General features: G+C 41.6%; 1 protein-coding gene across 2 annotated transcripts in view; it reads left to right on the forward strand.

Annotated features, from left to right (window-relative positions):
* NIF3L1 (NGG1 interacting factor 3 like 1) overlaps window positions 1-20,972 on the forward strand; it is a 246,368-nt gene that overhangs the window by 14,822 nt on the left and 210,574 nt on the right. For both annotated transcript variants that reach the window (XM_044076644.1, XM_044076645.1), the window contains exon 2: window positions 3,250-3,725. In XM_044076644.1, coding sequence (XP_043932579.1) covers window positions 3,290-3,725 — 436 coding nt within the window. In that variant the 5' untranslated portion in view covers window positions 3,250-3,289. The remainder of the gene's footprint in view (window positions 1-3,249; window positions 3,726-20,972) is intronic.

Genomic DNA, 20,972 nt, shown 5'->3' on the forward strand with positions numbered 1-20,972 from the left:
AGAGACCCCAAAAGTTCCTCACCAAAAGGATAAAGGGACTCCAAAATCTGTCATATGCTGCCAGATTGAAGAAACTCCAGCTCTATTCAGTCGCATACCGTCTGCTCAGAGGTGACATGTGCCTGACATACAAGGCCATGTCCAACCCGGATTAATGGACATGCTCCACCTCAAAAAATCCAAATCCACCAAAACCACTAGAGCAAGTGACTTAAACCTTAGCACGGATATAAATAGGACGTGCTGGAGGGATAGATTTATCACTCAGACTCCCTATGCTGTGGAATAAAATCCCGGTCCATGTGAGGCAGAGCACCTCGCTGACTCTCTTCAAGAGAAATCTAGACCTGTGGATGGGAGATCGTAGGTTTACCCCGGGAATCATCTCTGTGTCACTGCTGGACAGAGGCACAACAAACTAATGGGTACAGTATTTTTTTATATAAGGGGTGTAGCGTAAGCCACAAAACTTTGGGCTAGGCTTATAAATGCCTTAGGGCAGATAGCCTAGTATAAACCTATGAACCTATGTGATTTCATCCATGCCTGTGGTATAAGGTTTGATTAAAAGTATCTATCAAAGTCTGACAGCTGTTTCTAAACCATGCCCTGCTACCTGTACAGAGTAGAAGGGATCAGATATGGAGAACTATATGTTAGACTTAATTGATGGAGAAGGTAGAATCGAGATTTTTCACACTTGATATAGAACTACATATTAGCTGGAAGTTGTAAATAGTCTCCATTTATAGGATTTGTTTATAAGTGACTTTTAGAGTTATGTAAATGTTTTGGTAACTGCTTGAAGTGATGTGAGCTATAACGTTTGAAGTTTAGAAACTGTTTATTGTCTGGAAGTTGTGTATGATCATGAGTATGTTTGTTATAACTTTTTTTAGAATTGTATGAATTGCCTAGTAAGGCCACAGTATAAAAAGTAAGAGGCACAGAACCATTTTAATGTTCCGAAAGGGCATGATGCATTGTAAAAATAGAGTTATGAAGTATATTTTCAGGGGGCATGTATATTGCAGTTAAAAACAAGTTCTAATTTAATAAAAGTGACTTGATTATATTACTGTGATTAAGTAACTTACAGATGGTGAATTTGTAAATAAAGAGGGGCGGGGGTTGGGAATTGGAGGTGAGAAGAGTAGGTCCACCTCCATACTTTGTGCAGAGTCAATCCATTGTGCACATGCATCAAAATTAGACTGACCACCAGTTAAAGTACTCTTATTGTTACCTTCCTTTGAAGGGGTGAAGTGCACTGGAACATGAAGAACGCTGCCAGAAGGACTTGGCCATGCAGGACATAAGAATGCTCCAGATTTTTTGGTGGTAAATGTCAGTTAGTATTAGTTAAAACCAACCAGTTTTGCAATTAAACCCATTCTGGAGTGGCAGTGTTAAGTACACATTGAAGTCTCTGTGTTCATGTTGCAGTAAGAGTTCCAGGTATCCAAGCAACAGCCTTACTGTGTTGCTTAGCTGCCCATGACCAAAGTGTGTGTGTGGGGGGGGGGGGGACTGCATCTACAAATGCCATTAGGGTTGAGGTGGAATCCAAATCCATCCTATAGAAGGTGCTGCAGTACATGTGATGGGTGAAAGGAGATTGCTTAGATCTGAATGCAAAAAGTCAGTTTGGGACTTTAATGACTCCTAAATAGAAAGGAGAATGATTTAACAGGGTTCGCACTTCAAATAAAAATGCAGCACGCTGTTGTCAAGTGATACAGTTGTTTCTCTTCGGCTTTTCTTGGTTAGGGGTCACCACAGCGGAACTCTGGTCTGCTAATGATTGGCAGTAGATTTTTTTTTTATGGTGCCGAGTTGCCTGCCCGACGCTCAACCTTCAGCGAAGGCACACCCATTCACGCATGTCTTTTGGAGGCCACTCTACCACGGGGAGGACATGCAGACTCAACACAGAAGGCACTCCAGCCGAGAATCAATAAAGTAATTACTGAATATTCATTCATCAACACAAACATTTTTGTAGAAGTAAATGCTACTGTGGAAGAATAATCATTAAAACAAAATAAGTCTTAGTGAAATTAAGTGAAAAGAGAACCAAGCTTATGCTCCAGCTTGGTTTCCCATCTTTTTAGATGGGTATGCAGTTCAAGACATTGTTTCTCTAGGGTTGCTGGAGACGCCCATGGGATGTTTGCAGACTTCCGACAGTCACTTTACCATATTTCGTGCCTTTGGATCCTCCACCTTGGTAGTTCCAGGGGGTCCCCTGCATGCTTAGGCTTTAAAAGTTCTCTTGAAAGTCATGTATTTGCTTTGGTGTAGAGTATTAAAGGAATTGTAAAACAGTGACCAAGATGCTATGGTTTGTAGCAGCCAGGGGATAGGTTAGAGTTCATTTTGAGATACTGAAATTTCTAAAGCTGGATCAGTTGTGTAGCTGAACTTTCAGTTAACTAAAAGCTTCATTCTTATCTGGTGACTGAAATGTGGCCTTTTATATGCGAGCACCAGATGGAAGTATTTGTATGCTTTCACTGTAATAGAATGACACACTGCATTAGACTCTCTTTCCATTGGTGGTATTGGAAGTATTTGTATGCTTTCACTGTAATAGAATGACACACTGCATTAGACTCTCTTTCCATTGGTGGTATTGGGTTAAATCTTTTGCTCTGTATGCAGAATACAGCAATGAGCAGAATATGGTAATGGCCTAAAGTAATACTTTACTGAATCTCATTTATATTAGAAGTAAGCATCCTGTGTGTTTCACGAAGAATGTTGCGTTTTTTCACTTGTGTTATGCTTTGGTGCAAATGCCATATTTTCTAAGTTGGTTTTTACAATATGGAGCTCCCTACCCTCAAAGTGAAAATAGCATTTTGTTCCCATGCATGTAACATCTTTACATCTATTTGCATACAGCAGAATACTCTTGCTTTTAAGGATAATGGTTCACTAGTAAGAATGGTCTTTCTGCATATAACAGATGTCAATATAAAATGGTGGATATTTCACTTCAACAGCTTCTTTGTTCCAGATGGCACTGTCCATAAAGATTACTGAACTGTGGTCTCCATTATAGCTGTGAAGGTTTCCTTTAAAGTGATCAATGTGACAGCATTACAGCTAAAATTTACCAGCAAGCCAGTATTTATACTGCACTTTATAAGGTGTATTCCTTTGTTTGAGAAGGAATCATTTATTGATTCAATTGAAATGCATCTAAAAGACCTACGAACTAAAATACCTGTACTTCTTTTGTAGATTTACTGTGTTTGCCAAGTAATGACCATTTGAACCCTGTATGCTGTTCTCCCGTGCCTGCAGTCTGTCAAACTACCTCCGTTGTATGCCAAAGTTGTTGCATTCTTTCTCTCGCCCAGCGATGAACCTCGCAGATGTCATTTCCTCTCTGAATGAATTTGCATCTCTCTCATTGGCTGAAAGTTGGGATAATGTGGGTCTACTTGTGGAGCCCAGCCCACCACACACAGTCAGCAACCTTTTCCTGACAAATGACCTAACTGAAAGGGTGATGGAGGAAGCAGTGTCCCAGAAGGCAGATTTGATCCTGTCGTACCACCCACCCATATTTAAAGCATTAACACGTGTGACATGGAAAACGTGGAAGGAGCGAATTGTCATCGCTGCACTGGAGAACAGGATAGCAGTTTATTCTCCTCACACAGCTTATGATGCTCTTCCAAATGGTGTCAACGACTGGCTTGCAAAGAGTCTTGGTAAGTAAGAATGATTGCATCAGGGAAAAACCGTCTCACAGTACTGCATTCAGACTTTTTGGTTAAAGCTGTACTCGGAGGTTTGATCTGTGTGCATCACTCTGGTTTAAGTCTCTGACAGTGTTAGCTCCTTAAAGATTGGAACCAGTATATTGCTGTTTTGCTGATTCATTCAAAAGTAATACAACACTGCTCTTTCTTTCCCCAGTGTCTGTCAGTATGATATAATGATTCATTCATATGCAATGTTGTCCATGGAAAAAGACACTGCTCTTGCAACACAACTTCTCCTAAGAGACGTGACCTGTAAATTAATTATTTAGTCCAGTAAGAGATGAAGTTTGTGGTACATCTGCCTAACTTTATAGATTATTTAGGGTCCTTGGTGTTTCCTATAACACTGCTTCACAGCCTGGCAAAAGTGATGAGTATGTACAGTTTCTTGTGACTGCATTGCAATTGGACTAAAATTGTCTAAATTTTGCTGAGGACACCCCCCCCCCCCCTCCTCAGGTAATGTAGAAGTCACTAGCTAGTTTAGAATTGGTACATTAGCATGGAAAGAGAGCCTTGACTGTGACTCATATGGCTCCAGATTAGTTATTGACCCAGGGGCTGGAGGCATTGGCAAGGAAGTTTGGCTCCAGATTAGTTATTGACCCAGGGGCTGGAGGCATTGGCAAGGAAGTTTGGAATTTATCAGGGTAGAACTCTGATCTCAATGGACAGTTTCCCTTTCAGCATGGAAAAAAGTGCTAGTGAATGGTCAACAGTAATGCATCTGTTCTGTGTGGGAGGGAGGAAATGTTTGTCCTCTGCAGGACTGATGGCCTACAGAAGCTGCAGGTACAGCGTAACGGCCAAGAAGAGTACCTCTCAAACACCTCCCCACCAAGTAGGCAGTAGGCTTGAGCAAGAAGTGTATGAGCATGTGTGTTAAAAGGAGCCTTCATTGTGTGAATTCCACTCTCTTGGCCTGCTTTGATGCAAGGACATGGAGCACTGAAACTCCTGTTGTATCCCTGGATGGTGGCCCCCTCATCCAGTTCTTGGGGCTGGGATGAATGAGTTGGTTGGGTCACAGAGTAGATAGTGAGTGGGCAATGAGGAGAAAACTAAGTTTAAAAAAATAAAGCAAATTGTTGGTCTACACAACTCTTTAAATGACTGTTTCAAATTGTTTTATCTATCTGCAGTTGGATAACTTGGTGTTAGTAAAGCTGTATTTAAAGTCTGCCATCATGTGTTTGCTTATGAATGTCAGATGCTATGACATTGCCTTGATCATTGGCAGCATAAGTAGACTTTTTTTTTTTTTCTGCAGTAGGTCCTGTAATCTGGTGAGCAAGTTCCAGTGGCATGGCCCATGGTAAGCAAAACCTTGCATAATCAAGCAGGAAATTCTGATGATGGGGGACTTGGGGGAGGGGGCAACCATGTTGGCTGTATATGTAAAGATCAGAAATTTTGTAGTTGATTATGATGCCTATTTGGAAGCAGTGCAACCCACATAGAGTTGATGTATATGTTGGAGTCTAGATACCCCAGTAAGTAGCCAGACTGCAGAGTTCTGTAACTGTAGCTGATTTAGTCCTAAATCCTGGAGATCCAGGTACAAAAGATTACCGTGATCCAAACTGACACCAGGGTTGGCACAATAGAGCGCTCAGGAGGAGGAATAAAGTGCTTAATCGGGGCACTGTTCATTAGATGGAAGGAGAGGATATGACAACAGCTGAAATTCTTTCCTTTAATGTAAGTCTGTTGTCGGTAATTACCTTCCAGATTATGCACATGCAACATAAATTGCAGTTTGTCTGCACAGTGGGATCTGAGATTGGGAGTGAGTCATTCTCCCCTTCAGGAGTAAAGCTCTCAGGCCATACCATCTGAGACTTTGGCAAGTTACCTGGCCCCTTTACTTTTACCCTTAGTGCTCTGCAACTAAGTCACCTCCCCAGCTCTCTTGCTTGAGCATAAGATGCAGTTGTACTGGTAAATGGCCTTTAAGGCTTCTGTGTTGTATTTTTTAGTGAATTTGGTCTAATTTCTGTCCCTTTTCTGGAGATTTTTGTATATATTTTTTAATCTGTTCTCCAGGATGCTTTGACTGCTGAAGCTTCTGCCTTGCTAGTTTTAAAATTTTCTTTTTACTTTATCCTCCCCTTGGCATTTGCTGTTCTCTTCCTTTGCTTTTTTTTTCTTGACACCTGGAAAGTGACTTTGCTGATATGTTGAAATGAAACTTAAAACAATTTATGTATTCCTTTCATGTTATGGTGCCATTTCCTGAGCACAGTTTTCTCCAGCATCCATTGGATTTTGCTGAATGGCTTCCCTAACAGTCAACCAATTCATTCCACTTTCAAGAGTGAGAGCAAGGCAGTGTCCAGTTGTGGTAAGAGCATATGGCTCCTTTGTACCCTAGCAGGAGGGCATGATCCAGGCCATTCATTTCCCTGGAGAGGTGGGTGCTGGGTGATAGAGTAGACCAGACTGCAAGGCTTGGTTAATTCTCCTCATCACTTGGAGATCTTAATCCCCAGGGTGGCTTATTAGAGCTCAGCTGGTGCTGCCAGTTATAGGGAATATGCATGCCTGTTCACATAGGCTAACCTCCGAGCCCCAAGTACTTTGCAAGCTTGAGCTCTGTGGTTGTTACATCTAGTACGTTTTGTCTGCTTACTACTCCAAGCAGCGAGCCAGAACCTCATGTCCCCCCCAAGGAGTGCACTGAAAATGGCTACACCCAGTCCCATTCTCCCTGCTTCCAGCTCCCATAATCGAACAGAGGTTGTTTCGATCGTATTCAAGACTTCCATCTCTGTGCCACAGAAGTGGGATCCACAAATGTTCTATTAAATCTGAATTGGTTCCTATGAATTTGGTCCTTTCACCAGGCCTGTTTAAGGCTTCCGTGTCAGATGTGGACATTGCTTCAGCTGGATGGTTATTTATATATTTTTTTAGTAATGTTGATTCCCTCATGTTGACCTCCATGCTGACTGTTTTCTGGGTTAAATATCAAACTCCAAGGGTTGCCAGGGTTGGCCTTTTTCAACCCCTAGGTAGATGTCAAGTCAACTACAATATCATCCTCAACTGTTCTTCCTTGTATCTGTCTAGTTGAAGTCTGTCTTGGACCCGAACTTTCACTACCCTGGTAAAGTTTTGAGGCCCTTCTTGGCATTTATTTTGGTTATCCATGTTAGGGAATATGTCATGTTGACATTTAATATGGTCTTGATCTTGACCTGGGTCAAGCTCTTACTCCTCAGAGATACCATTGCTTTGGGTCATTCTCTACACAAGATTTTGACCTTTAGCTTATCAAATTAGTTGACTGAAGCCCTCTGCTTGGGGGGGGGTTCAAACTTCAACTCCAACATAATTTTCCGTGTTCTTTTCTTGATTCTTCTGCTGACATCCTTTGGAAAAGCCCTAGGATTTGTATGTATTTGCCCCTCATTTTGCCTGTCTACCCAAAGGGTCTACTTTGGGATGGCTATTATTTGCAGTGCTATGTCCACATAGTCTTATCCCTTATGTAAAATTTTGAAAAATGGATAGCTTGTTTCTAACTCCCTGTATATTAGCTTGGGAAATGGAAATTTAAATGTGTGCTAGCAATACTTTTGTATATCATAATCTGGAACTTTGCCACTTTGGTAAACTTGTTACTTCACAGGTGGAAGTGAATTATATTTTAGATGAAATAAAAAAACGAAAACTAGTAGCCTTAAAACTTTGTTGATGAGCTCAGTCACAATTTCCAAAAATCATGAAACCCAGGTAGTGTGCAAAAGCAGCAAGCCTTTATTTGTCAGACAAGTGATTCTCTGTAACAAATAATCATGAATAAACAATTTTAAACTTATCAGCTTTTATATATGTAAAAGGTGTGGAAACTGTACAAATTGTGTAATTTTAAAGCAGCCTATTCAAGGCAAACGGTATAAATGGGGCCGTAAAAGTGCATTGTAGAACAAGTACCCACCCCTACACACTACTACTGATTTAGATCAAACTAAATCTTAGGAAAACAATGCCTATCTTTGCAACCCTCATTCCAAAATCTGATATTAAAAGCATAAAATACACAAAAATGACAGCTCAGGAAAAATGTCAGTGCATTGCAAAAAAAAAAAAAAAAAATAACTGTTTTCATGTTTACAAGATTTCAGGTCATCTTTCTGACATCAGATGTAAATGCCAGAGGAATGCCTTATCCAAGCACTTACTAGTTTTAAATTTATCATTCTGGACAGTGTAGAGATGGATGAGCTTGAAAGGGACAGTAGTGGTGTTTTGGAAAAAGCATTATACTGGCAGTTGAAATTAAATGCATTCAGACAATCAGGACTTGACTACTGTGGGTCTATTAAGAGTGGATTGAATTTGCATGATTTGCCACACTATCCGTAAAGCTTTTTTAGGGAATTTTTTGAGGAAATATTTTCAGTACTAATATACTAAATAATTGTGTAGTATGTATATATGTTTTAACCTCAGTTCTGCTTTGATTTAGATTTATTGCATCACACCAGAGATTTAAACAGTAAATTCAAAGTACACATTTTTCCATGCTGCTGTTACCATGTAGTATTGGTTTAATTCCCCCACTTACCATATTTGTACATTCGTGCATACTCATGCGCACACCTGCAAACTTTTATGCATTACTAGTTTACTTCATCCACTGTTTTCTGTACTGTGTTTTTTCTACTAGTTTTCATTGTATAAACATGTTTTGGGGTTGTAAAACATAAACTTGTCACAATAGGTTTTTGTTTTTTTGCAAAGCACTGACATTTTTTCTGAGCTGTTAATTAGCTACTTTTTTATGCATACTAATACACATGGATGGATATTTACTAGATGATATTAGACAAATGTATTTATAGTGTTCTAGTTACATTATGGTGAGATAGCTGTGTTTTTTTTTTTTTTTCTTGATTTTTTAGTTCTGGTCACAGACTTGATAAAGGCTTTATTGCATTGGGTAGCCGAAAGCGGTTTTAGTTAAGTCTTGTGTGTATTTTATGCTTATCTTAATACCTGATTTTGGAATGTAGGTTGCAGTAGATAGGTAGTGTTTTCCTTGACTAGGATTTAGGTTGATCGAATCAGTAGTAGTGTGTGGGGGTGGGTACTTGTTCTAAAATGCAGTTTTACAGCCCTGTTTATACTGTTTATCTTTAATAGGCTGGTTTAAAATTAAACAAGATGTACATTTTCCACACCTACTTTTAAATATATAAAAGCTGATATGTTTAACATTATTAAAATATTTTATATTTTTTTGTTACTGAGGATCGTTTGTGATGAATAAAGGCTTGTTGCTTTGGAACACACTGCCTGACTTTCATGATTTTTGGAATTTACTGTGACTGAGCTTATCAACAAAGTCTTAAGACCACTAGTTTCTTTGTATTTTTTTTTTTCCCTCAACACTTGTGGTAAGGTTGGAACTAGACAGATTCCTGTGCTTGTTCATGTTTTGTGTATCGGTGATATGTAAAATCTCCTATTATCCTTTCTTGCTCTGATTGCAAGTGGAATTTACTTGCATGTTCCAGCTTTCTATTTAGACAGTAGGTGTGCTCAGTTACATGTTAACTTAGGCTATTTTTTTTTTTTTTTTTGGGACATCACTGGACCTTATATCACTTTGTATAACACCTTTCCACCATTTGTTTTCTGATTGGAGATGATGCATAAACTGATTATAACCAATGTTTATTTTAGAGGAATTTGTTTTTATTCCATTTTTCCAAGAGCCTCCAGTCTCCTTTCTACAGTATATTGAGTGTCTGAGCTTAGTTTTGGATCCATTACTAAAACTAAACTGCTCCTGCTACTGTCATTTTGACTATACATTTCCTTTCCTGACAGAGTACTATTATTCTAAATTTTACCTTGAACTAATAATACATGTCACTGGTTTAGTCCTGCGTTCCTGTTTTGAAATGAGGCAAAATTCTGACCACCTCCCTTTCCTGTATGACTGAAGGATTTGTACATATTCATATACATATGTCTGGATAAGTTGAGATGCTTATACATACATATGCTTAAGCATGTGTACATAAACATTTCTTTGCACATATTTTCACGTACACTTACATTTATGCAGTTATGTGTATAGTTATAGACGTACACTTACATTCTCTAACCATTTTTGTACGTATGCTAACAAGTACACAACTGCATCTTTTTCCTCACTAGTATGTTTAGTATGTCCTGTTGGTCGTCTTTCAGACTGTTCTGCATAGTCTCAGTCAGTGAAGTTAATTGCTGTACCTTGATTGCTTTTTGTGCTCCTGCTAATAACGGAGAACAGTCAGAAGGTTCTCAGCCAATTTGACAGTAATTATTACTATGCCCTTTTATTTTTTGCACTTGTCTCTCTACCTTCACTTTAAAGCTTTTGTTTGTCAGTTTTCCCTTTCTCTCTCTTCCACGGAGGTCCTAAGAAAGTGTGTTTTCCAACAGACGGACACACTTCTGCTTGCAATCCCTTGTTGACAAACATAATCCTTAGCTTTATTTCCCTGAAATAGGAGGCCTATGAGGTAGTTGCTTTGGAGTTGGGTCTTATGAGGGGATGCCAGTTATCTCAACCATATAGGTTAAAATCTTTTTAGGATCGGGATTTTGTTAGTATATTTCAGTTACTGTATCAGGACTTTAGTAACTTGCTAATTTGGGGTAGTAAGTGGAAGTGGTCTGATCAAAAGTAGCTTGGAGCAGCCTGGCAGAATTTTGGCAGAGGCAGGTTACGTGATCATCATCAGCCCCTTTTTTCCCCAGGGTGTCGTGCCAGTTGTTGCCATCTCTATTCAGTACCACTCTCCTACCTTCTTGTAGCACATCTTTTCTCCTGCAATCCATTCACATATTTGCTAGATGCCCTTGTTTCCTCTTGCCTTTTTCCTGTCTGTCCCAAGTAATTTTTACTAGATTGTCTTATACTTATCTGTACATGTGCCCACACCACTGTAATCTGTTCTCGTTTACCTTTTCTACAACTGGGACTACTTTGGCTTCTGCTCTTATGTCGTCATTTCTTCGTCTGTCCCATGGTGTACATCCTATCACCCATCTCAGGCACTTCATCTCCATCATCTCTAGCTTCGTCAACTGCTGTTCCATTAGTGCCCAAGTTTCTGTACCATACAGTAGTACTGGTACACACCACTGTCTTGTACACCTTACTTTAAAGCCTCTTTGCCATTCTTGTGACATACACTACCCCTGACACACTGTGCCAGTTGGCTGCAGCCCCTCTGATTATAGCTTTGACCTCCTCATTCAGACTTCCCTTTTGCTCAACCACCCCTTCAAGATATTTTGAAGTTGTTAACATTTTCCACTATTTTTGCCTTCTATTTCCATTCTCAGCCTCTAATTTCTCCTATACAACTGTCTTTATCTGTACTTTTGCCTTCTATTTCCATTCTCAGCCTCTAATTTCTCCTATACAACTGTCTTTATCTGTACTACATTCCATCCAGTGTGCCTACAGTTTTGCATTCCATTCCCCTATCCTTTGCTGAAGTTCTTTTAGTCTGCCTGTAATGCCACAATATTTGTATACAGCAACTTGGTCGATCTGTTCTCTCCAACCTGTTGGCTAATGTAGCCAGTCAGCAGTATGAACATCAGTGGGCTGAAAGCTGAACCCTCATGCGCACACTTCCACTACTACCCTGTTGTGAGACTGAACATTGTTCGTACTTGAGTCATTGGATCCTTGTACATAATTTGCACTAATTCTACCATTGTTTCTGGGACTTTGAACCACTGCAGGATTGCCCAAATCGACTTTCATGAGACCTTTTCTTATGTTTTCTCCAAGTCTAGGAGTGCCCACTTCCTGCTTTCTAGCTTAAAGTATCTGTTTCATTGCAAATGTCAGGTCAGTTGTGCTGTCTTCTAATTTAAATTAGAATTGCTTAGCTCTCCTCTTACTTTCTACTGCACTGCATATTTATCAGTCACCCTCTCCTGAACTTTCATGCAGTTTTCACAGATGCGCTTATAAGCAGGTGAAATGCTTTTGGTATGTTAAAGTGTTTGCAGAAGCATCGTTTCCACAAATGTGGGAAGGGAAACTATCTAGGGTTGGGAGGGTAGCCTAATGGTTAAGGTGTTTGCCTTGCAAACACAAGGTACAGGGTTTGAATCTCACATGGGGATAATTGGCTAAGCTTAAAATGGCTCGCAAGGGTAGTTAGCCTCGTACTAACCTGTGAATCTAAGATGAAAAAAGAAGAGCAAGTGTTAGAGGCTTTCAGTAGGTGTAAGATATTTCACTTATTTTCTGTACTCAACATAACCGTCACAGTTATGAAGTGCTCATGTTTATGTAAAAGATCAAAATTTGGACTTAAGAATATGTTCTAGTCCTATGATATACAGAAAATTTATTGGCTGAGATGATGGACAGAATTAACTGTAACAAAAGAGAGATTTGTGTAGAACAGATTTGTTTTGTGTTGTGTGTAGATTGGAAAGATAAGAGTTTCATTTTAGTTGCATACAAATACTTAATATGGCACTAGAAATTGGCACCATCTTTTTGTCCAGAATGGAAGGATAAGGCGACTCAATGTCATTCTCAACCTCTCTATGATCAGGGGAAGTTTGTAACCAGCTAGAATAAAGTGGTTGAAATGTCTTCTGTATCTACCTAACATTGTAGTATTAAGTGTTTCGTTTTGTTATATTTTGGGTAAAGGTGTTTCTTAAACTATTTGTGTGATGCCTTGCCTGTTATCAGTGTACTTCTCGTGCAAGAGACTGGTAGGTCTACTCACTAGCAGGGTAGAGGAGAGGAATATGAGGGACGTGTGAATAGCTTCTTGTGGTGTCTCCTTTTGTAAAGTATTTTAGTGGCTGCTCCCTGCCCCTGCACATCCTGATGTTGTTCTCACTGCCTTCCCTGCTCACTCCTCCCTGGATCCCTCAGGTGCTCCTACTGGATACCCCAGATGTGACCCTTTGCTAAGTGAGGCCACCCAGCTCCTCAGGGAGTCTGCCTCAACAGTATCTGTCTATAAGGCTTGAGGGACCAAGTAATCCTTGGGGAAAGCATTGAGAATGGTGGTGAGAGCTACCATTCTCCTGGCAACTGATCCTTTGCCTTGTCTGTGGGAGCAGCGAATGCAGTGATATCAGGACTGGTCTGCCTCCTCCTGCATTAACCATATATGACCTGCAAGGATGCTGGTCTCCAGCAGAGGTCATACAGACATCCAGTTTTGCCTTCACCCTCCCCATTTGATAGAAAAGCAGGCTGTTGGTTCACTTTTGACATGTTCTTCCTGAGGTCATGCAAATAGAAGTCATGCCCTTATGCCATCAGGGTGGTGTAAAATCATTAGTGTAGAGTAAGGTTCCTTATTTAGACTGTTTTACTGGTTGCAGTGTTTGCAGAGATGTATTTTTTTATGATCTATTCATCAGACAGCATATTTTGGAATTGTGCATTTTCAATGGAGAAGAAAAAAGAAATTCTGTCTTGCGTATGGAGGGGAGGGTTGCCCTGGTAAATTCTTTTATTCACTCAGCATAACAGCTCTCCTCTTCTATTAATGCATCCTCCAGTGTTGAAAGGCAGATGTTCTTCGTGTTTCACTGTTGCAGTTAACTTGTGGGTTATACCTGCTGTGGTAGCCCGCAGCCGGCCCGAATACCAGAGTCAATGTTTTTCTGCATCGGCTGTTGTCGCTTGTTGACTTAAGTCAGGTTGTTAGTGCTATAAAGCAAGACAGCTGATACCATTATATCTGTATTTCTTACCGTGGAGCCCGTAGCCGAAGCAGTTCGCAAGTGGGTCAGTCGCTACCAGAGTTCTAATTACAGCTGAAAACGTCTAAAGCTAAGTACCCCATTGGGGATACTTTTTTCTTGCACTAACCAATGTCCTAAAAAGTTAACAATTGTGTCTCCTATGAAAAGCAGATGCCATACCAAGACTTCCAGTCCTACTGCATCACTTGTTTAGGCTCAGACCACTTCGTCCCCCATTGCCGGTTCTGTGCCCTCTTTTAACACAAGAACCATTTGATGTTCATCGTGCATACAGCTGCAGTAATCGCATATGGGTTCTCTGCCGTCAGGCGGGTCCTCGGTCGGCCGAATTCCAAAGTCTTGGTCCAGCGGCGGTTGTTGTCGCCTTCTTCCCTGACGTCAGTGCGACAGGGCTATATAAGTAACAGCCGACGCCATGTTCTCCAGTCTTTTTTACCGCGCGGTGCCCGAAGCAGAAGCAGTTCGCAAGTGCCGGTCGGCCAGCTCCTGAATTTACGAAAAATTGGAAACCGAAGTCTTCTTTAAAGCTAAGTACCCCGTTGGGGAAACTTTTCTTGCCTCAGACCGATGTCAGACAACGTTAACAACTGCATTTCTTGTGGGAAGCAAATACCGCATAAGGATTTCCATTCCCTCTGCATACCTTGTTTAGGCCCAGACCACGATGTCTCGGGCTGTCGCTTTTGCACTTTCAATAAACGCACTATTAAGCGTCGGGCAGTGTTCGCCCAACATTATTTTGGTAAAGCCTTTGATTATAAAATGTCGTCGGATACTCCGACTACCGTTTTGTCCAAAAAATGAAAGGACAAGGACCGACACCACGCCAAAACCGGCTGCACGTGGTCCGGTTCTCAGCAAGACGCCTATGCAGTCCCTGACTACCGACGACACTTCATTGGCGGTGTCTTCTGTACCCGAGACCGCTGGTACCTCAGCCCTAACTCAGACTACAACCACCGAAACCACTGTGAGTGTTGAGCCTCCTAATGTGGACAAGGTCCACTTCCACCCAGGGTGTATTTAGACCCTCTTCTTCCTTTTCCATTAAGGCCTTCACTAAGTCCAAATCAGCCATGCATCCCAAGAGGCCTGTTGCACAGGGCCCATCCCCAGGCCCCATGCCTAAAAAGCAGATGCTTAAAATGGCTGAGGATTTAATTTCCTATATCAGGGGTTCCCAACCCCCTCCAGACAAGAGACCCAGAGTGGAGGAAGACTCTCCCTCTTCTGAACAGGGCTCCATTTTCTCAGAACATTCTGATGTGGAGGAACACTCATACTCCCCTTATGAAGATTCTGATGCAGAACAGTCCATTCCTTCTATATCTCCCCCAGAGGATTTTTCTTTTGGGGAAACCTTGCACACCTTGAGGGAGCACTTCCATTGGGAAGGCCAAGACTTTTCTGATTCCAAGAAAAGGCTTAGAGAATTTCTTTTGTTACCTCAACACAGACCTCTGGCTATTCCTCCTGTCCTGGACATACTTGATGATGTTTACTCGGAGGCTTGTCTCAATCCGGATTCCATGCCTCCTGCACCAGAGTCCCTAACTCTCACCAATTTCTTTTCAAAGGCCATAATGCTGACCCTGAGATTATTTCTCAAGGCCCCAAGGGAATGAAGGCCTCTACTGCCAAGAATCCACTACCTTCCGAAAGGGAATCTAGATCCTTAGAAAGGTGGGGGAAAAAGGTATACACCTCTACCACCCTAGCCATGAGGGCCTTAAATTGTCAGTTCCATATGCTTAAATATCAGCAGTTTGTATAGAATTAAAAACTTCTTAACCCCTACTGCCAAACTCACTATTGCACGCACACATCTCCTCTCTACCTTACTGTATGCCTCTCCTGTCCTTTCCTTCCTCAATAAAAATGAGATCAAGAAACTCTCTGTTGCCTATAATCACATTGCCAGATTTGTAATAAGTGCTCCTCATAGAACTCATCATTGTCATAATCTAAGGAAACTCGACTGGCTTGAACTACCCAATCTTCTTAAAATGAACCAACTCACTGAAGCATTTAAAATAATCAAACAACCTGAAAAAAACCCTTCACTGAGTGAAATATTGATTCCCTACTCCAATCTTAGCTGTCTTCGCTCCTCAAATAGATTTCTGGTTCAAACCATCAAAGCTAACAACTTGGGTGGTGAAGCTCTCTTTGCCAATTCCATAGGGAAGGTTTGGAATTCCCTCCCTAATAACCTAAGACTTTCCACCTCCCTTTGTCAATTTAAAAATAATTTTAAACAATTTTTTAAGTCTCATTGGCTTTGCCCATGTATTAACCCTGATTAACTCTCCTTGACACATACTATACCCACTCCCCTGTACCTACTAGATGCTACTCTTCCTTTTCAAAGTTTCAAATAATTATCAACCAACGTCCTTAGCATTCTATCTCCTCTGGTTTCTATAGCAATCTAGCTCCTCCTTGCTTGACTGCATACTATAACAGTAAGGATCCTGTAACAACTTATAGAAATATTATTGCATTTTGAGTTGTATTTAAATCACACTGTTGGCAAATGTATCTAAACCAAAAAAATATTGTTCCTGTAACTGTGTATTTATCTGTATGTAATTAATGTTGTACTTTTTTTCTCTGTGGAGCTTTTCTCCCCGGGCCTCCGCTGAAAATGGACATGCATCCAGTCGGACTATCCCGGTCAACAAATGTATAATAAAATGAGTAAATAAATAAATAAAATAAAACAAAATATCTCAACCTGAACAACCAGATTTGAAGGAATTGCAGGATATGATACATAGTGCAGAACAAGTGGGTAAACACACCTTACAATGTAGTTATGATGCCTTAGAGGCCTCAAGTAGAGCCGCTGCTACAGGAGCAGTCATCCGTAGACATGCCTGGCTTAGAGAACAAAGCTTGCCTGATCATGTTAAAGCTAAACTACTATATGCTCCTTTACAAAAGGATGTGCTATTTGGTACTAATGCTGAGGAGATACTACGCAAAATGGAAGAAAAAGCTAAATCTATGCAAACTGTCAAGGCTTTTCTACAGGTACAGCCACCTCGTTTTAGTAGAAATTGGCCTACAAAAAACTGGTCCTTTCCAGCCACAGACAAACCCCAAAGAGGTAGATACAGGCGCACAAGGGGCAGAGGACAATCTCAAGGATCATATAGAGGCAGGCAATGGCCAACTCAAGCACCAAGAGGTGGCGAAGACAGTGCACAACAATACAGAAAGCAAACCCAATGACTTCCCCCTTTTCATGCCAAGCAAATCTCAGCTGGCAGCTCCCTTGGGAGGAAAGCTGGCACTATTTTCAGGAAATTGGCATATTATCACAACAGACAAATGGATCCTGGACATAATAAACAGAGGCTACAGATTTCATTTTCACACTCTTCCAAAAATGAGAGGCATGCCAAACCTGCCACACAATCAAAGGGCAGAGGCACAAATACAAATTACAAAACTCATGGACATGAAAGCCATTCAAGAGGTTCCGACTCGCGAACAAGGCCAAGGTTTTTATTCCAGACTTTTCCTGGTACCAAGTAAAGGAACCGACTGGAGACCCATTTTGGACTTATCCATCCTAAATACATTTCTACTTGTACCAAAATTCAAGATGCTCACATTACAGCAGCTTCTTCCCATGCTGGGCAAGGAGTTTTGGCTGGTAACATTGGACCTCAAGGAGGCATACCTGCATGTCCCAATCAGACAAAGCTGCAGAAGATACCTCCGATTTCTTGCAGGTTCAATCCACTATCAATTCTCTGCATTGCCCTTTGTCTTATCTACTGCGCCCAGAGTATTCACGAAATGCCTGGCATCAGTAATTGTCTACTGCAGACTTCAAGGGATACAAATTTACCCTTATTTGGACGACTGCCTGATCCAAGCGGACAGCAAGCACACTCTTCTGGAACATCTGGCTTATGCAACACGGTTACTGAATTCTCTGGGGTACACAATCAACAAAGAGAAATCCAGGCTAATACCATCTCAGAAAATAACTTTCCTGGGTGCCAGCTTGGACACAAACACCCAGATGGCCTATCTTACGCCAGAAAAACAAGGGCAACTAACTCAGTACTTCAAAACACTAGCAAATTGTACCAGGCTTACTGCAAGGAAAATCCTGCAGGCTCTGGGCTTCATGGCATCTTGCATTCTTTTAATCCCATGTGCAAAGTTGCATATGAGAACTTCAATGGTACCTAAAAAGCCTATGGTCTCAACACAGCCACAATTTGGAAACAATAATACCAATAATTCCATGTTTGCAAAAGGAATTTCTATGGTGGGCCCAAGCATGTCAAACAAACACAGGTCTCCCATTCTGCAAGCCTCAAGCAAATCAAGTCATCACAACAGACGCCTCAGATTATGCCTGGGGGGCGCACATGACAGGTAGGTGCATTCAGGGCAAATGGTCCCAAAAGGAAAAGCACCTTCACATCAATCAAAAAGAAATGCTAGCAGTAATAAATGCAATTACAGCATTCAAGGACCTCCTGCATCCAGGACAATTATTGATAAGAACAGACAACACCACAGTAATGTGGCAAGGAGGAACACATTCATATCCCCTGTGCAGACTAGCCATGACGCTTTGGAACTTGGCTCTGGAATGGCAAATCGAACTTCAAGCACAGTACTTGCCAGGTTTGGAAAACACGCTGGCAGATAATCTAAGCAGAAATATGACAGATCCACACGAATGGAAGCTGCATCCACAGGTGTTTACAAAGATAATCCAAGCATGGGGAAGGCCAGACATAGATCTCTTCGCCTCCCACAGGAACCATCAACTGGAAAAGTTTTGTTCAAGGACTTTTCATCCAAAGGCCTGGAGGGTGGACGCCCTTTCATTCAGTTGGACAGCATGGACAGTGTACGCTTTCCCACCTCTGCCTCTTCTACCCAAGGTGCTCTTGAAAGCAAGAGCAGACAGACCGAAGATGATACTGATTGCTCCAGACTGGCCAAGACAGCACTGGTACCCCCTCCTAAGGAGCCTAACACATACTCCTCCCTGGCCTCTACCTCTAATGCCTCTTCTGCTAACTCAGCACAGCTACAAAACTCTTCACAGTCAGCTGAAAACACTCAATCTTGCTGCATGGAAAATTCCTTAACACCACAGCAGACCCTACTCTCCAAAGAGGTTCAGAATGTCATTCTTGAGGCCAGAAGGCCATCTACTAGGAAGACTTACTCTGCAAAATGGAAACAGTTTTGCTCTTGGAATGAGAAAAAAGGCCAGGACCCTAGAAAACTGAATTTGCCTCCGGTATTACAGTATCTAGCTGAGCTGCTGAACAGTGGACTTTCATTTTCCTCTATAAAAATCCATGCCTCAGCCATTTCTGCAGAATTCAACACGGATCCACCGTTATTCTCTCACCCACTTTTAAGACAATTCCTCAGAGGGGCTAAGAATATAAGACCACCAAGGAAACAACCAGTGCCAGCCTGGGATCTTAATTACATTCTATAAAAATTAACATTGCCTCCCTTTGAACCAGCTGCCTCAACAGATTTGCAATATTTGTCCTGGAAAACAGCTTTCCTTCTGGCCATTACCTCGGCTCGTAGGGTTTCGAACTACAAGCCCTCGTGGCTGTGCAGCCCTTTCTTATCTTCCATCAGGACAGGGTTTCCCTTCGAACCAACCCATCATTTATGCCTAAAGTGGTATCCAGGGTTGCTTTAAATCAAGCCATACACTTACCTACCTTTTACCCTAATCCTCAAAACAAAGGAGAAAGGCTGCTACATTCCTTAGACATCCATAGACAGCTACGTTACTATTTGGACAGAACAAAGCCTTTCAGGAAATCACAACAACTTTTTGTGTCTTATGCTGTAGGAGCTCAAGGGAAGCCTGTTACCAAACAGACAATCTCTAAATGGATAGGCCACTGCATACGATTTTGTTACTCCTATCATGGGAAATCTGTCCCGGTAGGCATCAGACCACACTCCACCAGGGCCACAGCTACCTCTACAGCCTTCCTCAGAGGAGTTCCTACCAAAGATATCTTGGAGGCAGCCACTTGAAGTTTTGTACATACCTTCACAAGACACTACCACCTGCCTTTATATTCCAAAACTAGAGCAGGCTTTGCTACTGCTGTGTTGCAGGGCATTCTGGCTCACCCCAGTTCTACCTAGTGCCTACCACCCTGTGCGTAGCTTTGGGATTCTACCCATATGTGATTACTGCAGCTGTATGCACGATGAACATAGTACAGTTTTGTACCTACCATAAATGTAGATGTTCGAGTGCTAATACAGCTGCAGTACAGGTTTCCCTCCCTCCTTCCCCTCTAGGTATAGGACTAGTGGCTAACACCTTCTCATACAACTTATTTTGGGTTATCCTCATATGGTGTATTTGCTTGCAACTACTCTTTTTTGATAACATTGCATTGCTTGTATATATCATATATATATATATATATATATATATATATATATATATAAAATTTATCTATTGCCTTCCTTTTGGGGGCACCTGACATCTGGGGCAAGAAAGACTGGAGAACATGGCGTCGGCTGTTACTTGTATACCCCTGTCACACTGACGTCAGGGAAGAAGGCGACAACAACCGACGCCGGACCAAGACTTTGGAATTCGGCCGACCGAGGACCCGCCTGACGGCAGAGAACCCATATGTGATTACTGCAGCTGTATTAGCACTCTAACATCTACATTTATGGTAGGTACAAAACTGTACTTTGTAGGGCTCTTATTGTAGACTGGTATTTTCGTCTTCATCTTCGCATTCCAAAATGGCGTCTGTCAGCCAACAATCCGTAGACATTTGCAAAAACGTAGAGATAACGATGGAGACAAACCACACAAGGCTAAGCCTTCTAACAACGCTACCGCTAAGCAGGTAGTCAGTTCTCTGGAATTGAGTGAGGTGCTTTCGCAGCCCCTGATGCCCAATATGATATCTACGCACCCCTCTACCGAGACCCTTTCGGAGTCTAGTGTGCAGCAGAAATCTTCTTAGTCTTCCGAGCCTTTGGTTGTCTCTGCCTCGGTTGGGTCTGGAGCCACGATGCAGGCACTGGCTTTTGAGGAGGCCTTTTGTACTACCGATTGTAGACAAAGACTTCTCATCCGACTACCGTTTCTCTCAGACCTACGGATTCTCTTAGGCATAGAAGCCAGGCCACTCCTAGAAAATCTACCTCTAGCCACCAAATTACTCCTGCTCCACCACCACAAGCCCAAATGCTTAAGATGGTGGAGGATCTTATTTCCCTTATCAGGGGTGGTCGGGCCACAACTTCTAAAAGGAAAAGACACCCTTCTCCTGAAATAATGACCGAGCAGGATTCTGTGGAATCTGATTATTCAGATTTTGAAGAGGGACAACTGACTGCTTATGAGGATTCAGATGCAAAGGAATCCATTCCTTC

This window comes from Protopterus annectens, chromosome 7.part0, assembly GCF_019279795.1.
Source record: "Protopterus annectens isolate FY-2018-M chromosome 7.part0, PAN1.0, whole genome shotgun sequence".
NCBI classification, from domain to species: Eukaryota; Metazoa; Chordata; order Ceratodontiformes; family Protopteridae; genus Protopterus; species Protopterus annectens.